The sequence below is a fragment of the Gavialis gangeticus genome, unplaced genomic scaffold, assembly GCF_001723915.1.
Source record: "Gavialis gangeticus isolate Ggan-Ray unplaced genomic scaffold, GavGan_comp1, whole genome shotgun sequence".
Taxonomy (NCBI): Eukaryota; Metazoa; Chordata; order Crocodylia; family Gavialidae; genus Gavialis; species Gavialis gangeticus.
Window position 1 is genome coordinate 19,188,263 of NW_017729016.1, and position 19,769 is coordinate 19,208,031.

The 19,769-nt window shown below is 41.9% G+C and overlaps 1 protein-coding gene across 1 annotated transcript; it reads right to left on the reverse strand.

Moving 5' to 3' along the window:
- Positions 1–885: 885 nt before the first annotated feature.
- On the reverse strand, positions 886–19,407 carry LOC109294549 (cytochrome P450 3A21-like). Its single transcript, XM_019512979.1, has 14 exons — positions 19,214–19,407; positions 15,147–15,240; positions 14,122–14,174; positions 11,407–11,506; positions 10,527–10,640; positions 9,982–10,070; positions 8,591–8,739; positions 8,080–8,207; positions 7,082–7,169; positions 6,830–6,990; positions 5,333–5,559; positions 4,196–4,358; positions 1,777–2,589; positions 886–1,352 (listed from the first exon to the last, which is right to left on the reverse strand). The coding sequence occupies exons 1-13, from the start codon at positions 19,282–19,284 to the stop codon at positions 2,500–2,502; spliced, it is 1,527 nt and encodes a 508-aa protein (XP_019368524.1). The 5' UTR covers positions 19,285–19,407; the 3' UTR covers positions 886–1,352; positions 1,777–2,499.
- Positions 19,408–19,769: the final 362 nt, after the last annotated feature.

Here is a 19,769-nt window from a genome sequence, read left to right on the forward strand (position 1 = left end):
CCATCAGTCAGGCACTTTGGGAAAAAAATCCCATTTGAATAATTGTCTGTGAAACACGGCCCAAATTCTGTTCTTTTCTTCCCTTTCTATTGTGAGTGGAAGGAGGAGGGGAGAGGCTTCTCCAGGTCAGCATGACACTAGCATGTCCAAATAGAGTTTCTGGAAGCATTTCTTGCCCCAAAATTCAAGCGTCTTAATGGTTTGTGACGTATCTGTGATGAATTTTCTGCTTGATCTTACAACAAACAAAACAGCTGAGAGTCACAAAGGTAACAGCACTGCAAGTATAGACATCAAAGGCTTTTAATCATCACATTTACCGCAACTAATACCCCAAGTGCATTACAAGATGGTAAGGTAGAGTGGGGAGCAGCTTTACTCTTACTTTGATTAAGTCTATTCCTTCCCCTTTGACTGAACTAAACAATTCATCTTGTTAATTCTTGCTACAAGAATTAGGATTTGTATCACAGATTGCCTAGAACAGGCCTGAGCCTATACTAATGTCAGTAAAAATGACTGAATAATACAAGTTTAATTGTGGTTCTTGTTTTTTATCATATAGGTGCTTGGGCTTTATCTAATTCAGAATATCGGCCTACTGTATTGATTAAAAGGGAATTCCCTATAGCCAGTATGCAATTATCAAACACATGCCCAAAAGAATCCCATTAATCAAGATGATCTGTGGAAGATGTATTATTTGTAATACAAATGCTTTTGATCAGGAGCTTTTGATCAAGACAAATGGAGGATTGAATTAACTGAAGATTGAACTGAGTGGAAAATGCTCTACTTGGATCATTTCAGGGGTCAAACCTGAACATTTCTGTGAAGCGACAAAAATTGATCCACTCATTTATAATAAAGAATAGACATTCCAGCTTGGACTAACATATTTTTATTGATTACTGACATTGATATATATTACATACTAATTATGGGATACATGCACAACACAGGAGAAATGGGGTTACTAGCATATAGCTTCGTGGTAACCACTTCAGTTGAAGATTTTGTATCCAACCTGAAATCATATGTCCTATTATTAAAATATCAACCCATCTAAAAAAAATCTCTCCTATTTATTTTTTTTCCATGACCTCTGTTTCTACTCTATTTTGGATCTCTCAGTATCAAAGAAGTTTCTTGGAATAAGGCAGTAATTTTCTTCTTTTTTTGCAAAGGAGTACCACTAGAAGAGTTAGAGATCTGATCAACCCTGAAATTTAATGATGCTCAAGGTCACGGGGCCAACAATCATTTTAGTTCAACAGGGGGTGACCATTGCTCAGAATGAATCGTTGTCAGCTAACACGATACTAGATGTGATTTGGTTGTGTCCGCACTTGCTGCTGTGGTAGTGGATTTGGTCGGGCTTCTGGCCTGCTTGACTAGGAAAACGGACAGAGACCAGAAGTGCTGATACTGCTTATTTCAGTTACATGTTCGGAGATAAGGAATCCTGCATGCCTTGTTTTGTCTTGATATATTACCCTGTGCACGGATATTTTCTTTAAGTAAACTGTCTGTATGTCTGTGTGTAATTTACTATTGTTTTGTTTCTCCAAGGTCGTATTTTTTTTCTCTTTCTCTGTCTTAAGTATAAATATGCCCGTAAACTTATAGAGTTCGAGGACTCCTTTGAAACAGGCAAGTGAGTGATTCCCCTTGCTGTATGGCATTCTCCCTGTGTTCACAGTATAGCCCCAAATAAAGAAAAGCTGGCTCTGTCAGTTCTGATTCAACCACAACGCGAAGTTTGATTTCTTCCACACTGCTAAATTGTGTTCTTACCCCAGTCTGAAAGCAATTTTGCCCCTGTTCAACTCAGGGTATGGCCATACATGCATATGGACCCATTTGAAAATGGCAGTGACTGTCATGTTTTAATTGTCACGTGTCGATAAACTGGGAACGATCCAGCTGAAGCAAAAGCACTTCAAGTTTATTAAGGCTTGAGGAAGCAGAGTTGATGGTGAAGTGTATTTGCATCATTCGCTGCTGATCCACACATAATAAGTAGAATGTAACATCTGCTGCCCTTTTGAAATGCCCCCCTTTGGAAAAGGCTCTGTACCCTCATACAATCTCTGATCATCTTATTCAGATATGATTACATTTAATAACAATTCGGAGATTCATAGATGTTAGGGCCTGGAAGGGACCTCTTGAGATTGTCAGGTCCAGCCCCCCTGCACTTGGGCAGGAAAGACTGCTGGGTTCAGGTGACCCCAGCAAGGTGAGCATCAGGAAACTATTTGTAGAGAACAGGAAACTCTATTTGACCTCATGAATGAGATGTTGCTACTTGGTGGGATTTTTTTTTGTAAATATGCTTTACTCATGTTTTTTTTCTGCAAATGCTAAGATGTTGTCTTCTGAATTAAATTCTTTGTTGTCAGCATCAGATTTCCAGAGCAATGTGTCAAAACATCTCTTAGTATAGCAATTTGTGGCCATTGAAGACCTGCTATAAAATACCACTCGGCTCAACTCCTACTCTGTGGAACTGGATCTGGGGACCAGCTTGAGAATGATCGGTTTTACAGGATTGAGGAATCCTTTAGAATCCAGCTTCAGAGGTATCTGCAGAGATCAAGGGGAGAGAAAAATCACGTAGATCTCATCAAATAGAAGATACAGAATTAAAATTGGGGCACAAGAGATGGTTTGCCCTGGGGCGTCAAATTAATACTTCGTGCCTATTCAGGAACACAAAGCCTCATAAGTAAAACTATCTAAATCACAGACCTCTAAGTTCTCCTGGTCTGCGCTTGGCAGCTGGATCTGTACTAAACACAGATGGTTCAATTCACAGGTGCTTTTAAGGGAATTTTTGGTACACACAGATCTACTTCCCACTCCTGGTTTTGCTTGATTTATTGATTTAAATCAAGCTCAAATCTCCAAATGATTTTTTTTCTGAAACAGTCAAACTTTGCCTTCTTTGGGGTACAAGTGAGCTGGGACCAAAACCCCAGATTCAAATAGCTTATTTTGTAAGGCACTGCATTTTTTGACTGAACTTTTCTGAAGGCAAACATGAAAAAAATGAACGTCCATCACTGCCTTTGTGTCGAACGATCTCTTCCTCTGTCTGTGCTAATAAAAGGAAGAAGCGAGGCCTGATGAAACTACAGGCACCAGTGACAAATATGCTTCCCTTCCTGCAACAAGCTGTCAAAGAGATCATTGTTCTGGGTTCTCATTCAGGCGCTTGCTGAAATGTTATTTGTGGCCACCAGTTATTTATGACTGTTCTTTTCATCTCTCGCTCTCTTCTGTGTCATGTTTCACGGCTAAATGTTCATCCATGATGGGAGAAAAAGAGATAAAGGAACATTTCTGAATAGCTAGATTTCCAATTTTGAAAATGGCAATCCTACTAGCAGAGGTATAACTGAGCAGCCGGGTAGCCGAAGCGGCGGCAGTGCGCAGGCCCAGTGGTGACTTCCAGCTGCTGGTGCTGCTGGTGTGATTGCATGGTTGTGGCAGAAGCTATTATTTTTATGCTCCTCTCACCCCCAAATTTGCACCAAAGGCTGCTGTTCCAGTCCCCCTGCCTGACTTATGCTACTATCTATTAGTATGCCTTTGTCACGGTACAACAGTACTGTAAGGACACCTGTCTGTGAATTGTGATGACAGGTGGCTTTCATATATATTGAGTTTCTCTCAAAAAAAGCTGGTTTGGTTCCTGTTAAAAATGGTCAAAGTCTTTGACCTCTATATTAGTCAAAGGAAATTAACTCTCTCTGGAAGTCTGGTAGCACTCTGACTCCAGGAAAGGCCATGCAGACAACCAGTAAAAGGCAAGAAAAAATGGATTTATATGGGGCCCCTTTACTCAACAGATGAACGCTTATGGTTTTACTCCCAGAGAGTTCCCATTAATCTGCCCAGAGACAGGAGCAACAGAAACAAGGAGCCCTATTGATGCCATGTAACTCAACAGGGGTCGAGACATTTCATTTCTGTGTGGTATACATGGAGTTATCACTCAACTGATTCATCCTCTTCCCTCTCCTTCCTATACTCGAGTGGTTTACTCCTGTATATTCCAACCGCACATTTTATATCCAGTGTGGAGTATTTCTCTTGCACTATGTGCCGTACTTTTAGGCAAATGAATTATGTAGCAATTTTCAAGGACTGTTTTAGTAAATAACCACACACAAATCTGGGTCCTCACCGGGGTTTCTTCGCAGGTCTTGAAGGTGAAATTCTGAACCATCCTGGCAATAGCAATTTTCATGGCGAGGACAGCAAATCTCATTCCTATGCAGTTCCGGGGGCCAGCTCCAAAGGGCAGGTACAAATAAGGATCTATGCTTTCTTTGTTATCCTTACTGAACCTGGTTCCAGAAACAAGAACATGAGAGTTTACAGGAGTAAAAGTTCAGGCTTCCTGTAGCTCATTTGACTAGCTCTGCCTATTTCATTTGCAATGACTATTCATCTTAAAATATCAATGTATCAGCATGCACCACCGATTTCTACTAGATGCAATGTCAACCTTACTCAAATGTGTGCAGTCTTAGCACCCCCCCACCTAATGATTTGTGGCCAAGGGCACAAGTCAATGGAATATCCATAAATTGAAATGGAAGAAACCCCATGAATATTTATGGATAAGATGGTCCAAAATTCTATCTGCATTTATGGCTGGGAAAGCTATATGGCCATAGAAACACGACAAAATTCACATGATTGTCAAATGATATCAGAAGTGATTGTTAACTGTACACAATAAAAACAAAGAAACAGTGATTGGTCCTGGTACAATCCTGTAGAGATGGTAGGTCCTTGAAATTTATGACTAAGGGTCCTAGGCAAAGCTTTTCCAGAGTGATTAAGTATACTATTCACCCTCCAATGGCTAACAATGGCATAATTTCACATTGAACTGCTCTCAGTTATGGTATGGTCTTTCATTTTTCTGGCTACTGTGACTGTGTAAATACAGAGAGACGTTAAACCATTGGACCAGGTAAACTGTGTCTGTATATCTGGTATATGTGGCTATGTTATAGAAAGGAGTGGCTCTTTGGCAAAATAAGCATTAGTTATATTATGCAGAAGAGTAATAGAAGTCAGAATTAGTTGCTCATGTTACTATGGGCATAATCTTGCTCTTCAAAAAGCTGGTTGGAATTTAACAATTTACATCAATGGAAACAAGCTCTTGGTGTTTCTTTATGCAGTTTTACTGCAAACATGTAGGAAGATTAAACGTGACAGGTCATTTAATTCTAAGAAATGGATATTTAGGAATAAATTACAGAGATGCATGTACATTACCCGTTCCCTATTAAAAAAGATCCTGTACCTTTCAGGTCTGAACTCCTCAGGTTCTGGCCAATATTCGGGATTATGGTGCAGAACATATAGTGGGACCATAACCACCATTCCTTTCAGAATGGGCACTCCATTTACTTCTACATCTTTCTTACAGACCCTTTCAATTCGTCCTCCAAAAGGATAAAATCTGAGGGTTTCATTCAGTGTCATGTCAAGGTAGTCCATCTGCATCAGTGTATCGTATGTGAAAGAATCCTTTGGTGAAAAGGGAAAATGTTTGTCAGGTAAGTGAGAGCCTTTGTCACCTGGGCAATGCAAAGACCACTACGTCCTTCCTATTCACCTTCTATCTGAGAAACAGTAGTGAACTGAATGCTGGGGGCAAAGCTAAGAAGTTGTCTTGATTTTTATCTTTTCTAAGCAAAGTGGCTTACCAAAAATTGGGGGTCTTTAAGAGAAGGCTGGATAGACATTTGGCTGGGGTCATCTGACCCCAGCTCTCTTTTCTGCCCAGACAGGGGGTCAGATTCAATGATCTGTTGAGGTTCCTTCTGACCCTAGCATCTATGAATCTATAAATCTGCTTAGTGAACCATTGAACCAACTCAACATCCATATGAAAAAAGAAGTTTGTAATTAAAATCAGCTATTTTGAATGTCTTGGGTATGACCAATAAGTTGCTGAAAAGTGGCACCAGTGGAGATGCTGGTGGTATGAGAGTCAAATATAAAAGGTTCTAAATACAGCAAGATGGTACCTATGAAAAAATACCATGAATTACTTTATTGGTTTGGTACAGGTTCAAATTGCCTACCCCATCTCTCCATCAATATTGGGAACAGCCCTTATCTTCCATTTCTTTCTTCTTAATGTTTGTTCCTGCCTTATGTGTAGCTCACTGTTGAATAGCAGGACTAAGAAAAATAAGTTGTCCCTTGTAATATGAATTGCGGAATGGATTGATTTTGGTGCAAAAGATATATCAGGGAAGATAAAGACCAACAGGGAGAGGGAGGCAAACATGTAAATATCCATAAATGTATTCATAAAAATGGCTTTATTGGTGCTGGCATAGGGTAGGGGGTTAGACAGATTTTAATGATTAAATTGTATCCCTGATGTTGTCAGATCAGCTATATCTGCATTTCCATATCCTGCCATTTATGTATATTGATAATCAGCTTGAGACTCATACTCATCATCTGTCATACACTTCATCTGTTAATAGGCATAGCAAGAAGGCTGCAAGGCAGTTAGAAAGTATCCTATAACTGATACTGCATTTAACAAACTCAGCATGGACCTCTTTAGGGGTCAAATATCTGCTTTCCTTTTGATAATCTCATTTAGAGCTGAAATCTCTCAGTGTGACCATCTGAATTTCCAAAAGATAGATGAGTAAACACATATTATGACTGTACTTTTAGTACAATCATTTAATCATTTTAAAGGGGCTGGCTGAAATAGAGATGAAGGATGTCTTATAAAGAGACTGCACAGTCACTGAGTATCCAACTTTCTTACCTTATTCAGCAAAACTTTATCTACCTCCTCCTGCAGTTTCTGCTGCACATCAGGATGGATTGCCAGTTCATAAACTAGGTACCTAACAGTGGAGCTGATGGTCTCATATCCAGCAAAAATAAAGATAATTGCTTGTGCTAGAATCTCTATATCAGTCAGGACTGTGAAGAGAGAAGAAAAATATGCATAAAAATGCAATATATACTGTAGACAGGCAGTGAACTTTGCAGCATAATCATTTCATAGTGTTACCTTTAGGTGAATGACTCGACCCATTACCCACATGACCATTGTTAGACCTCTGGGAGTCTATCATCAGCTGTAGGAAATCCACTCGGTTCTGGGAAGAGAAGTAACCATTTAGATGGGAGTTGTCAGTAAAGCGACCAACTTGGTTCCCAGTTCTAACAAAGAGATCTCAGCAGAACTTGAGGCTACAAAGTAAGCCTCTTTGATGCAGATTGTAGGGTAGCCTTGCTAATCCAATATAGGAAAAAATAGTAAGTGTATCGCAGTAAATGCTTTTTTGAAGACCCCCCCCATATGTTTCTGTAAACAGCTGAGGTTGGATAAAGGAAGCCCGCTAGGGATTTTAGTTTGATTTCTGCTTCTTATTTTGAGTGAAGACAACATCTTTTGGTGGGAGAGGGGAGGGAAGGAAGGAACCTGCTGAATACTAGGGCTGTGCAATGCTTCAGGTGCTGTTTCGATTCGGAGAAGATTCAGCCCGATACGGTGGCCAAATCTCTGAATCTGAATAGAATCAGGAGACGAATTACAAGGTCCGAATTGATTCGAAGCTCTCTGAATCAATTCAGAAAAGATTCGGAGAGCTTCGGCCTGGCAGGAGCCGGTGAGTGCGGGCTTTTTTTTTTAAAGGGCTGGGAGCTGGGGTGCATTCATGTATATCTTCTGCTATTTCTCTCTGGCTCATCTCCTCAGTTCCTCCTCATGGATGATCACATCTTCAGTCCATTCACAGTCAAATGAAAAGCACTGCAAACCCAAACTGAAGTACAGACTGGTTTGTGCTTTACTCTGATCTAGACCCAAGTCACTATTGAATGCAATGTTTTCTGTGCCTCTACCAGGACTTTAATTCAGGCCAAATTCTAAATAATCCTAGCTTTCAGATGAGTAGTTGTTTGACTTTAGTTCCTCTTTAAATACTGTTTCTTAAAAAAAAAATTTCACTTAAGCTAACTAGGCAGAGAATATCCTTTTGGCTCTATCACTGGGTGAGTCCTTACCGTATGAGCCTCCTCCTTGCGGGCTTCCTTAATTTTGGTGACTGATTGCATAAAAAATTCCAGAGCATCTTTTGGGAAAATATTCACACCCAGTTTCTTCATAACAGGATTAAGGAATGGAAATGCATCTGAGGGAGAGAGAAATTCATTGTAAAACTGACACAGTACCCACACAATAAAATTTGATGTATTAAGATGTCAGAAAATATTAATCAAAACCGGTAAATCCATTTTGATACTTCCTACCTGCTATAGGTTAGAAGGGACAAACATTAACTTATACCAGTTCAACTCCACAGACTACAAAAGAGAAAATACTTCCACGGATGATCCAGCCACTAAATATACTATCAATAAAAATGATCATAGAATTTGGCCTGGGTAAGTCCATCCTAGTCTTATTAAGGCTGGAGAGTTTAGTTTCCCGAGATATTATCCAAGAAGCAGAAAGGAGCAGTATCTTGTACCATTTCATCCTTTTGGCATTTCCAGTGAATTCAAGCCAACTTACATAGCAAAACAAAGAACGGGGAAAAAAAGTCAAACTTCACGAGCTTCTTAGCTTCCTTGACAAATGGATCTTTGGGATTGTTCATGGAATCAGTGTTCACGCCAAAGGAAGTGCTAGTGACCACATCCATGCTGTAAGCTCCAAACACCCTAGGAAAAGATAGGAAAGAGGGCACTGATTAGGGAAATGAAGTATGAAACGAATGGTTAGAAGCTTTTACTTTCTTCCTAGGTTGTGTCCTTGAATAAAACATAATATGCAAGTCAATTTTCTTCCTCCTACTGAACGGGGACAAGATATTCAACCCATGGTATCACTTCGGTGGAGAAGGAATCTCAGTTTTGTAAAGCCTCATTCAGATTTTGCACAGCCTAGATTCCTGGTGGCGTTTCTCAAGGTATTATATGGGGTAATGTGTTGACTCGCATGCAAGTCTTTTTCCGGTGGGGTTGGTCCTGCTTATGTGCCTGTGATTAGCTTGTCATCGCATAGCTGTGGCCTTTTAAACCTAATACTGATTCAGTAACATCTCTTTCTGCTCAAGTAGTGAAAGCTGTGGTTTTGAACCAGGAATGTTTTGGACCTACTGTGGTATGTTTAGTGACAATTAGTTTCTTTATAGTTATTATCACATAGATTTAGCGTGATGTTCTGGGTGCTCTCCAGACGTGCAAGTTGACACGGTCCCTCCCTAGAACACCCTATCACAAGTGCTATTTGACCCCAAGTTCAGTTCTCATAGAAACTCTGCTACACTGCTCCTTCGTTTACTCGTTACTTGTTCTCTAATTTACTCGTTACTTCATTACAGTAAATTAGAGAAGCTGGAAGTGGAAAAGGTCTGCTAGATCATCTACTTCACCTTGCCAGTGAAAGATTGTTCCCCTAGTGTAGGACTGTCCTACTTCTGAGCGGCTACAGGCTGCAGGCCCCTCTGGGCTACCCCATACTGCCCTGTCCCCAGGGGTAGGAAGCAGAGGTTGGAGGAAGGAAGGGGAGCCTGGAGAGCTCAGTAGCAGCAGGAGTGATGGGGGAGCAACACCTGAGGGAGAACCGATGGGCAGTGAGCTACCCCACTGTGGGCCACATGTTACCCAGGTTGGACAGGTTGGCCAATCAGGTTACCCAGGTTGCCAGTTGTACAGACCTGCTATACAGTACAAGAAGATCGTCTCTATAGATGAGTTTCTAGTGTTTTGATCTTTTTAGCTCTCAAACAGTCAAACAACAGGAGTTCTACCTGTTCTGTCATTGCACGTGGGTCCACGGGCTTCACTTTCAGGCAAGTTTCACTGATATTCTGCCTAAATCCACATTCTAAATTTCACCCAGTCCTTCAGCTGGCCTGAGGATAATTTAGTAGTCCTACTGTTTCCGGGAAAGCTACTCACTCTTTCACACTTATGATATCATTCTTTTCCACTTGCTTTTGAACATTTCTCACCAAAATGTCCCCATAATGCTTCATGATGGGAAACATCTGAAACACAAACAAGCTTAGTCAACTTAAAATATAACTATTATACAGTAGCTTTTCTGATTGGTTAAAGCCTGGGGAAGAATCTCAGGCATTTGCAAATGTGATCCCTTCCTGTTGTCAGGGCCTTCTTGTTTTCAAGCAGGGGTGCTCAACCTGGGGCCTGTGGGTCAGATCCATGGCTATGTCGTTGGGCCTACAGGGTTCCCCAAGTTGCGGATATTTGGTGGGGTGGGAGCAGCCACTCCCCTGCTGCTAAATTTCCAGGCCTGCGGGGACCCCCCAGGATGGATAATAGAGCTGGAAGGTTGGGTGCTACTGTTTTTAAACCTTTTCATTCTTTTCATTATGGAGGCCAGTTTAATCATTTGATTCTGATGGAAGAGACCAGGTCATCGTATCTCAACCTGTGTGCACTGACTCAGTGGTTTAGCTTATGACTGACCCCCTGGGCTTTACCTCCTTTAGTTTCCCGCTGGTGAAGGTTGGAGAGAGCACAGTGCGAATCCTCTTCCAGTTTTCATCCTCAGCTAAGGAGATGGCAGACTCCAATATGCCGGTTGGACCAAAGCTCTGGAGGGGAAGGTAAAACCCAATTTATAACTTAAATTAACAGGGTACCCAGTCCCTCTAGAGAGGATGGAAATTCATTAAGCGATTCATTGCCTTCCCACTATTTCTCTTCATGTCATGGTGAGTATCAGTAAAGTATACATATATTTCAAAGGAAGTTACAGAATTACGAGAGGTCCCATTATCACAGGCTGCTTGTTTGCAAACTGGTGGAAAATACTTAATGACTTTTTAAATACTATTTGCCTTACGTTAACCTTCAGCTGTGAGAGACTTCTTGCTAGTCAAATGCAAACACATGCATGCCTGAGCTCTTGTACCTCCTGTTGACTTCGTAAGCTTATAAACTCTACAAAAACTGGCAGAAACTTGCAGAAATGCATGCAAACGTGGTAAAAGATACGTGCCCTTGTGCTACCCATGTGCAAACGTCAAATTCAGCTCTCTTTGATTAGTGTAACTCAGAAGAGAATCACTCTTTGGATCCTTTTTATCTGAAAAGGTTGCATAAGGTTAAACAGTTACTTCAGTGAACTCAAAGAGCTTTCAGTGAGAACAGAAGTACCCAGTACCTACACATGTTGCTTTAGTTCAGGAGTACAGTGCAATAAAATGGGCAATTGGCTAAATCTCAGGTGTGCATTCATTCTGCATATATTGAAGGTATCAAATGCATGCTTCTGAGAGGTGTTTCCTGTAGCATTCATGTTTTTGGTATAAGACTTATCTATATCTTTATGAAGTGGATTCAAGATTGGAGCCCTACCCGCCGGTTAGTAAACACGGTGTAGCACTCCTTCACCAGCACACTTTTAATGACTGTAGGATCCACTGTGCTCAGCACAGGTTGCCGGCCATCATAAATCCTATAAAAAAGATAAGAGTAACCAATTACTCTTTAATAGAACAGACAATAATGAGTTAAATAGAAGTTTTCTTCTGCAACAAGTTTTCTTTGATACCTGCAAAGCATCCTCATACATTTTTTATTGTAAAGGCAAATAATTGAAAATGAAAAATAGATTTTTTCCCCCTGCAATCTTCATTTAGAGTCATCAAAGAGCTACTGGTAACAACAGCAGGTAATAGATTTGCAGAGAGCGCATGGTTTTTAAGTTAACGATGCTCATTTAATTTCATCCCATTCTTCCTAGATGTGCTTCCTTCAAATACTCTAAGTATCTTTTCTGTCTCCTTGATGTTTACACCCCTCAAATACATGTAGATAGCTCTCTACAATTCCTCATTTTGCCAAGGAATACATACTTAGTCCTTTTAATCTCTCTTTATAAATCAATCCCTTTTCACTCCACTAGGAGCTAGAATATGCTGTTTTCTGTATTAGGCTTGTAATGAAAATGTCTTTTCATAAACAGACAAGTGATATGGGTTTTCCGTGACAAAGGCATCTGAGCAAGTGTCATTAGCAAGGACCTCTACAATGTGATGGGAATAAAAATGGGAAAGTTAATCAAAAAGAAAAAAAAAAAGCACGTGCAACAGGACAATTCCCTTATCTTATCACCCAATTAAAAAGATCAAAAAGATTCCATGCAATCTCTTTGCAAGTGTGAGACTCCTCAGAAATGCCCAGGTATTGTTGTTAAGTTTCTCATGATGTCCTGATTTCTGACATGAATTTTGTCCATGTTCAAAAAGCCCAGCATTTCTCACTGCTCTCAGTGTGTTTTAAACTGTAAGATGTTTTTAGACATATTGGCTGCAACCTCCTCACATTGCTTTCCTTGCTAAAGATAAAGATTTCCAAAGGCTGCTCTCAGGGAGCAGGGCTTTTTTGAGTGTCTTGGTTCTGTACAAGAAATGATAATGAGACAATGGGTAGGGAAGTGGCATGTAGCTTGCCGCAGGGGGAACAAGGTGGATGTGAAGCAGTGTGGAGTGCAGAATGAGACTGGGATGGAGGAGACAGACTAATATAAGAGTAATAGGGTAGAAAATGTGATGGGCAGGAGAATATGAGAAAGGGAGAGAAAATCTGGGGGTACCTAAAAATATTTCCCTTAAATTCAGCTCTTTCTTCAGCAATGTTGCAATGACATTACTCAAAGAAGCAAGGAATGCTCCATGAGGAGAGTCTAAATTATAATTATACAGACAAAAGAAGTAGAGAACATCCAGTGCTGGATGAGAAAAGTGGTAAAGCAAGTGTATTACCTTTCATGAGGGCAAGGTCACATGGCATGGTACAATGCACTGTTGTATAAAGACACCTGAGACATCTCTGGACCCGAAACAGGATAGGTGTATTAGTGTGGTATTCCACTAGAAATAGTGCCCAGAGGATAATAGCCTGGGTAGGCTGCCAACTAATGCAGCCAGCCTTCTTCCAGTATCTGAGCTGGTGCATTCAGAGATCACTGGAGTTTCTCAGTATGGTGCTGCGTTGTGCTATGTAGCCATATCCATGTCGGCAAGGTAGAACTTGGAGCTTTTAATCATAGAATGATAGAAAATGAGGGTTGGAGGGGACCTCAGGAGGTCACATCTAGTCCAACCCCCTGCTCCAAGCAGGGCCAGCCCCAACTACATCATCCCAGCCAAGACTTTGTCAAGCTGGGCTTTAAAAACCTCCAGGGATGGAGATCCCACCACCTCTCTAGGTAACCCGTTCCAGTGCCTCACCCCACTCCTAGTGTGAAGGTTTTTCCTAATATCCAGCCTCAACTTCCCTTGCTGCAACTTGACACCATTGCTCCTTGTTCTGTCATCTACCTATATTTCTGTAGCAAGGAAAATCCTCAGTGCTATTGTTGCTGCTGTTTTGGTTCATTCCTGCTAGTGCAGGTTTTAAGCAAGAGAACTGAATTCCTGAATGAATTCTGCTGGATCCTGTTCCCACTAAAGCTATTGGGACTTTTGTTATGGACATTAGATAAAACCAGAGCTGGTCACTTGGCTTTAGAAGGAAACAGCTTTCACCTTGACAGGTCTGGTTAAAATGGAGAAAGACGCATGGCGCGCTCCATATGGAGAACCCAAATTATAATTGCACAGACTTTATGGGCTCCTATACACGTGCACGGAGCCTGATCTGATGCACCAGAAATCCAGCACGTCAGAGCAGGCTCGATTAACTGAGTCTGCAGGGGAGTACACAAATGGACGCGCTCCAACAGCCTTCTGTGTCACGTGGATCAATGTCGCCGCGCGTCTCTGAGCTGAAAAATTGGCAGCAGGGCACTTGGAAATAAAGCACATTCAATGAGCTTTCGTTCAAAGTGCCCTGCCACCATTTTGTCAGTGCAAGAATTCACGGCAACACTGATACACGTGATGCGTGGGCTCTTTTAATTAGAAGGGCTCGCTAATTAAAGCGCCCAATACCGCATCCCACAGCACATGTAAAAATGCCCTAAGACTTCAGCTTGGGACCGATTTATTTTTTCCATTAACAGATTTAGATTTTGGATGAGCCCTAACAACTCTACAATAAGGAGAATTGCCTGCTGAAAATACTTACCCCCACATTTTCCCATATTTCTGAAAACACTCATTATCGAAGTCTATAAAACCCTGTAGAAAGGAATTGATAACAGAATTAAAAGTTGAATGTAAGTATTCTGATAGCAACAATGTCAGCACCTACTAAGACCCTTGAGTTTCTATATGGGAACAAATAATGTCCTTGTACAGACATTCACATTGGCTTCAACTGGAGGTGCATATACTGCAATTGGGAGTGCACATAATGATGTGTGAGCATATTTTGGTTTTTGTTCTTTATTGTGATACTTTTAAACTGTATACATAGCTTGGGTCGACAGCTGAGGGATGTCACTTGATATATCTACCTGTTTGTTGACTACTTGTGTATCAAGGCATGAGCTAAAGGAGGGAAATATTCCTTTGGACCTCCCTTAGGGGCCTTAAGTAAGCTAACGGCTGCCAAAATGGTTTAATTATTGGAAACAAATGAATAGATAAAAAATGTTCAGTTACAGTAAATTATCACAAGGGACAGCACACTGCTCTTTTGAGAAAGCACTGTGTGCTGCTTTAGCTGGCACATGCTGGGAGGAATTGGAGATCCTGCTGAGATGGGAAAGTGCTGTCCACAAGGCTGAGCAAATCACTTATATGCCACTTTTGAAGCTCACATGATTCTTTAGGACTTTGTAGGAGACAAGATCCTTCCACTGTTACCATTAGGTAGATGTGTATGGATAGCATGCCTAAGCTTAAGGTATTGGCAGAGACTTGTAGACTTGTAAACTGCAAAAACTGAGCAAACGAGGACTGCAAGACATCTACATCTATGTTTGCCTTTTTTTTGAGTATTCACTAGGGACTCTCCAGGTCCTTTAGAGGCGCTGCCCTGATTAAGCTCATGGTCTGCCATACAAAGGTCCTGCACTGCCCAGGTCTGGCCCTCACACATGAGAATATACCTTGCTTAGGACATAGCCCGTCCCTGCGGTGTAGGCATTTAGGTGTTGTAATCTGTACACTTATTTGGGGGAAAAAAAGAAGCCACCAGTTACTCACATTGCGATAATTCATGGCAGTTCCAAAGAAAGGCATAGGCTTTGGCCCAGGAATACCCAGTTTCTTAAATGTACCATAAGGCCAGATCCCATATCTGTAAAACAGAAGAATTTGAGGGTAATCTAACAGTGATAATAGCCCTACTGTGGCTGTTTGGCATCAAAGCTTTCATAGGCAGCAAAACCATTAATTTAAAGACAGGGCTCACGCTGTGGAAAGTATGATCCAAAGCCAAATATTTTCTAAATCTATTTAAGAGATATGACAATTATTCCTGTCTCTCAGATCTTCAGAGAGATGGTCCTGAAATGAAAATGTCTCATAACGGAGCAGGCACCCAACAGAAATTAGACCTTACAAACCTCAGGTTGTAGGGAGATACAAAAACGAAGACAAATCTTCAATATTTTTATTATAGACAAATCAGAGATTAGCCAGAAGCATTGTTCTCGAGGGGGCTTCCAGCAAGACTGTGTTGTAGGGTATTTAGGATCCACCTTGAGATTGCTCTCTGCCAGCTGGAGTCACAGGAGATGTCTAGCCCAGCCAAAGCTGTGCACGTTATATTTCTTATTTATTTAGCATGGAACTAGGCTGTATCCTGCGTTCTCTTGTAGAGCCCTTCCAGGAATCAGTCTGCAGACTACTTACCTATTTTTCTGGGCTTGCCTCTAGTGATGGTAAGCAGACAGAAGAGGTGGTTGCAGAAGAGCCAGAAGAAAAAAACCAGATAATTGTGGGATTTCTGCTAGGAAAATGCCCTGTGCTCAAGTCCTGCCCACCAAGACAAGTTCCAAATACATGCAGAACAGGGTAGGTTATGAAGTGCAAGGTCATTTGAGCCCAGTTTTTTCTCCTGCCCAGGGCAGGGGGTTGGACTAGAAGATCTACAAGGTCCCTTCCGACCCTACATCTATGAATCTATAAAGGCAAAATTAACCTCATGCCTGGACATTCAGTGGAGAGTCCGGGGTCAGGCTGGACTCTTGCCAGGAGCTCAGCCTAGGGGTTCACAATGTAAATGGTCAGCATTGAAGATACCAACCTTTAAAGCCAACTTTAACTATGAAGGCAGGTGTAATTTATTCTTCTAGTCCTTAGCCCATTTTAGCAGAGGAAGCCTTATCTTGACAAGTTTTCCATTATTGGCGTGTCCAAATATTTAGTCAAAATTTATAAAAAATGTCAATGAATTTTTATGAACTTTGGACGCTTTTTAAACTCTGTATCTCCTGCACTGGGGTTCTCGGCCTTTTTAGGCCTGAGGCACCCCTTGTTAGACTTGAGCCACCCCTCAGAATATGCCATCTCTTAGCTTTCACTCATTTTTTATTACAGAAAAATAACAGAGCTATTCTTCTGCTGCAAAGAACTCAGAAAGACCTCAGCAGGTCAGAATGGTTTAGCACTGTGGCTTCCTATTTGAAATCCCTGGGTTTATCTTGTGATTTGTTTGCACACCTAACAGTGCTAACACTGTGAGGCACCCCTTGGAAAGATCTTAAGGCAACCCAGAGTGCACAGCTCCCATGCTGAATATCACTGCTCTTCTAACAAGTGTCTGGACATTTCTCAGCCCTTCATCGCTGTTCAGTTTTACATCGTTGAGGTATACCTCTTACAGAAAGCTGTGATTATCTTTCAGCTCAGATAGTAGTAGAAGGTGTTTCCAGAGATGAGATTCATCTCCTATCACGGTTGTCACAGTAAAGCTTAGAATAGCCATGGAGTGCAGTTACAAAGATGGACAATTTGTTGATGGGCAAAGGGTTAAGATATCAAAGTTGGGATCAGCAATGGCCTCAAAGTAATAAGCAGAGCATAGCTACAAGGGGTCTTCAGTGGCACTGTCCTCCTCAATTTAAGCCATTCAGGGGACATCTAGATGCTTACTGCAGAATAAACTAATTAGCTCCGCAGTTAACAGCTTGCATCTACATGTGCGGCCCTATTTAGCTACAGGAAACTAATTAACTCCACAGCAGGATAGTACTTGTAAATACAAGTACTGTCCTGCTGCAGAGTTTGTTCATGTGCAGCAGCAGACATGTAGACGTTGACCCAGCTGACTGGGGCCCAGGGTGCTTCCCTGCACCCTGCCTGCTGACTAGCCCCACACTGAAGCACCCTCATTCCCCAGCTAGCCCCTCCGCAGCACAGTAAGCCAGGTTGGAGCAGCCCTGGGCTGGCAGGCTGAGCCCCTGGGCCCCTGTCAGTTGGGGCTGCTCTGACCTGGTTCAACGTGTTGTGATCCCAGATACACATGTAAAAACCATGCCTGGGAGCAATAAACTCTGGTGCGATATGCTCTTGATCACATTAATCATTAAGCTCTTCACCTAAATATTTGCAATCTGCAACTAATGCTTATAGAGTTATGTAATCTCTACAGCGCACAAAAATGCTGTGCTAAGATGTTCTGCTTCCACTCTGCGCAGCTTCCAAACTGGAAGTAATATCACCACATTACTGCTGTGTTCCTTTCTTGTGTTTTTGCTATTTTGTTTGGTCATGTGTGGGTAGACGTGGGTATATATAATACCTTGCAATATGCATTAGATATCTATCATAGTTTACACTGGTTCTGTTGATCGTGTATTCTGTTTCTAGGCCAGTTGCCGGATTATCCCAGAGACCAGGACTACCTCTTACTGTGTGTTTCTATAGTGCTTAAAACAACTCTCTGATCTCGGCTGGGAGCCAGATATGTTACTCGAATGCAAATAATAGGTAGTAATAATCTCCCAGAAGCCTTAAGAACAGGAGTGGATCCAGAAGGGGTGAAGTGGTATGGCTTCACCGCTCCCTCCCTTTCTGACCAGGTCACAGGATTAACAGCTAGGGACTTCTTCCAGTCCCAAAGAAGGTAAGAATTCCCTCCCACACCATGTCCCCTGACCTCCCTGTTCCCTCCCTATTCCTGTCGGCCACTGCCGGTGTTTCCACTGTCCCGGGGGTGAAGGTGTTTGTGTCCTGCTCCAGCTAGGCTGGGCAGGGGATGGGTTTAGCTCAGGGCAGTGGCAGCTGCAGGTGCAGACAGGTTTCCCCTCCCAGGCTGGCTGGAAACACCTGGGGGGAGTAGGCAGGGTGGAAGAACCTGCTGCCGTCCCAGGCTGAGTCCAGTCCCTGCACGGTCCAGCTGGAGCAGGTCTTGACCTCCCCTCGCCCCTGGAACAGGGGGGGCACCAGCAGCAGCAGATGGAGGAGAGGATGGGAGGGGAGTGGCAAGGAGAGGAGCACAGGGGGGAAGGAAAGGAAGGAATTCTTATCTTCTTTGGGATTTAAAAAAGTCCCCAGCTACTATTTCACACCACAATTTGTCCACCCAGTTGCAGGGGAGAAAGGAGAGGACCAGGGGTACAGCTCTGGTTGCTGTTCCTGCACCCGCTTTGTGAAATCCTGGATCCACCCCTGCTTAAGAGGCGGATCTTTAATAGACAGCTGTTTAATGACCCCATCAGAAAAGGGCATCATGAAATTAGATTGTTAGAAGATGAAGCTTAAAAAAAAAATACAGAGAAAAATAAAGCAAAAACTTTAAAGAGCAAAGACAATCAGAGTGACAAAATATGTGGTGGAGTCTCTAACAGCTACAGTCGTCACATCAAGATTGGATTTCTTTCAAAAAGTACGCTAGAGTTTAGGCAGAAATTATGGATTTGATGTAGAAATTGTTAGCACAAAGTTCTTTGGTCTGTGTAATGTATGAAGTCAGGCTAGATGATCAGAATGGTCCCTTCGGGTCTCAGAAATCGATGAAACAGTACGAGTCTCCTACCATCCTAACCATGGTCTTGTTATAGCTACGATGTTTTGCAACCTTATCACTGCAATTCATAAAGATACTGTGTTTGTATATCTTCCTGGGGCAGAGTAAGGATGAAATGACTGTCTCTTCCAAGCAGGAATTCAGCTCATCAGAGATCTGTGAGCTATGCATGTAGAATACAGACTACTTTTCATCAGTGGAATTACCACTAGAATTAAGATACTTGTTGACCACTCTCAAAATCTTGAAGGAGATTTAACAGCACAAGAAGACAAATAGTCAATAGACTTATACTTACAGTAGCAGGAGACCTAGGAGGACAATCAGCAGAGCCCAGGTCTCAATGGAGAAATATGAAAGGAAATTCATCTTGCTTTCTTTCCTCCCTTCAGTCCAGTCTTGCTCTGTTTGTCTCTTCTGTGCTCTTGATGAGTTTCCTGGGTCAGTGAATGAATGTTTCACAATTTCAATCTGTTTCTCTGCATGCAGTGACTAAATACACCTCAGGTTGCCCTTTTATTGCTTATGCAAGGGGTGGAGTTGAAGCCAGAATAATGGAAAGGGGCCAGTATATGTTATATCTCTTGCTACATAAGCCTAATCTCTAAGGGTGCCTATACACATGTTGATTTTCACCATTTAAATCATTCTAAAGCCGTCACTTAATACACATGGGCAACTTTAGACTGTTTTTCAATGGACAAAAGTTGGCTTCATTTAACCTCATTTGAGTCCCGTTTCTTGTTTTTGGGGTTTTGTTGTTCTCCGGCCCTGGCGGGGGGTCGGGCTAGAAGATCTACTAGGTCCCTTCCGACCCTTAATCTATGAAACTATGAAACTATGAAACCTTGTTT

Excerpts from the sequence above, each read along its gene's own strand:
- LOC109294549 (XM_019512979.1), bottom strand. The coding sequence starts at position 19,284 with ATGAATTTCCTTTCATATTTCTCCATTGAGACCTGGGCTCTGCTGATT. Across the intron at positions 8,740-9,981 it reads GATATCATAAGTGTGAAAGA|GGTGTTTGGAGCTTACAGCA; the intron begins GTGAGTAGCTTT and ends ATCTTTTCCTAG. Across the intron at positions 2,590-4,195 it reads AGACCTGCGAAGAAACCCCG|ATACCTCTGAAGCTGGATTC; the intron begins GTGAGGACCCAG and ends TGATCTCTGCAG.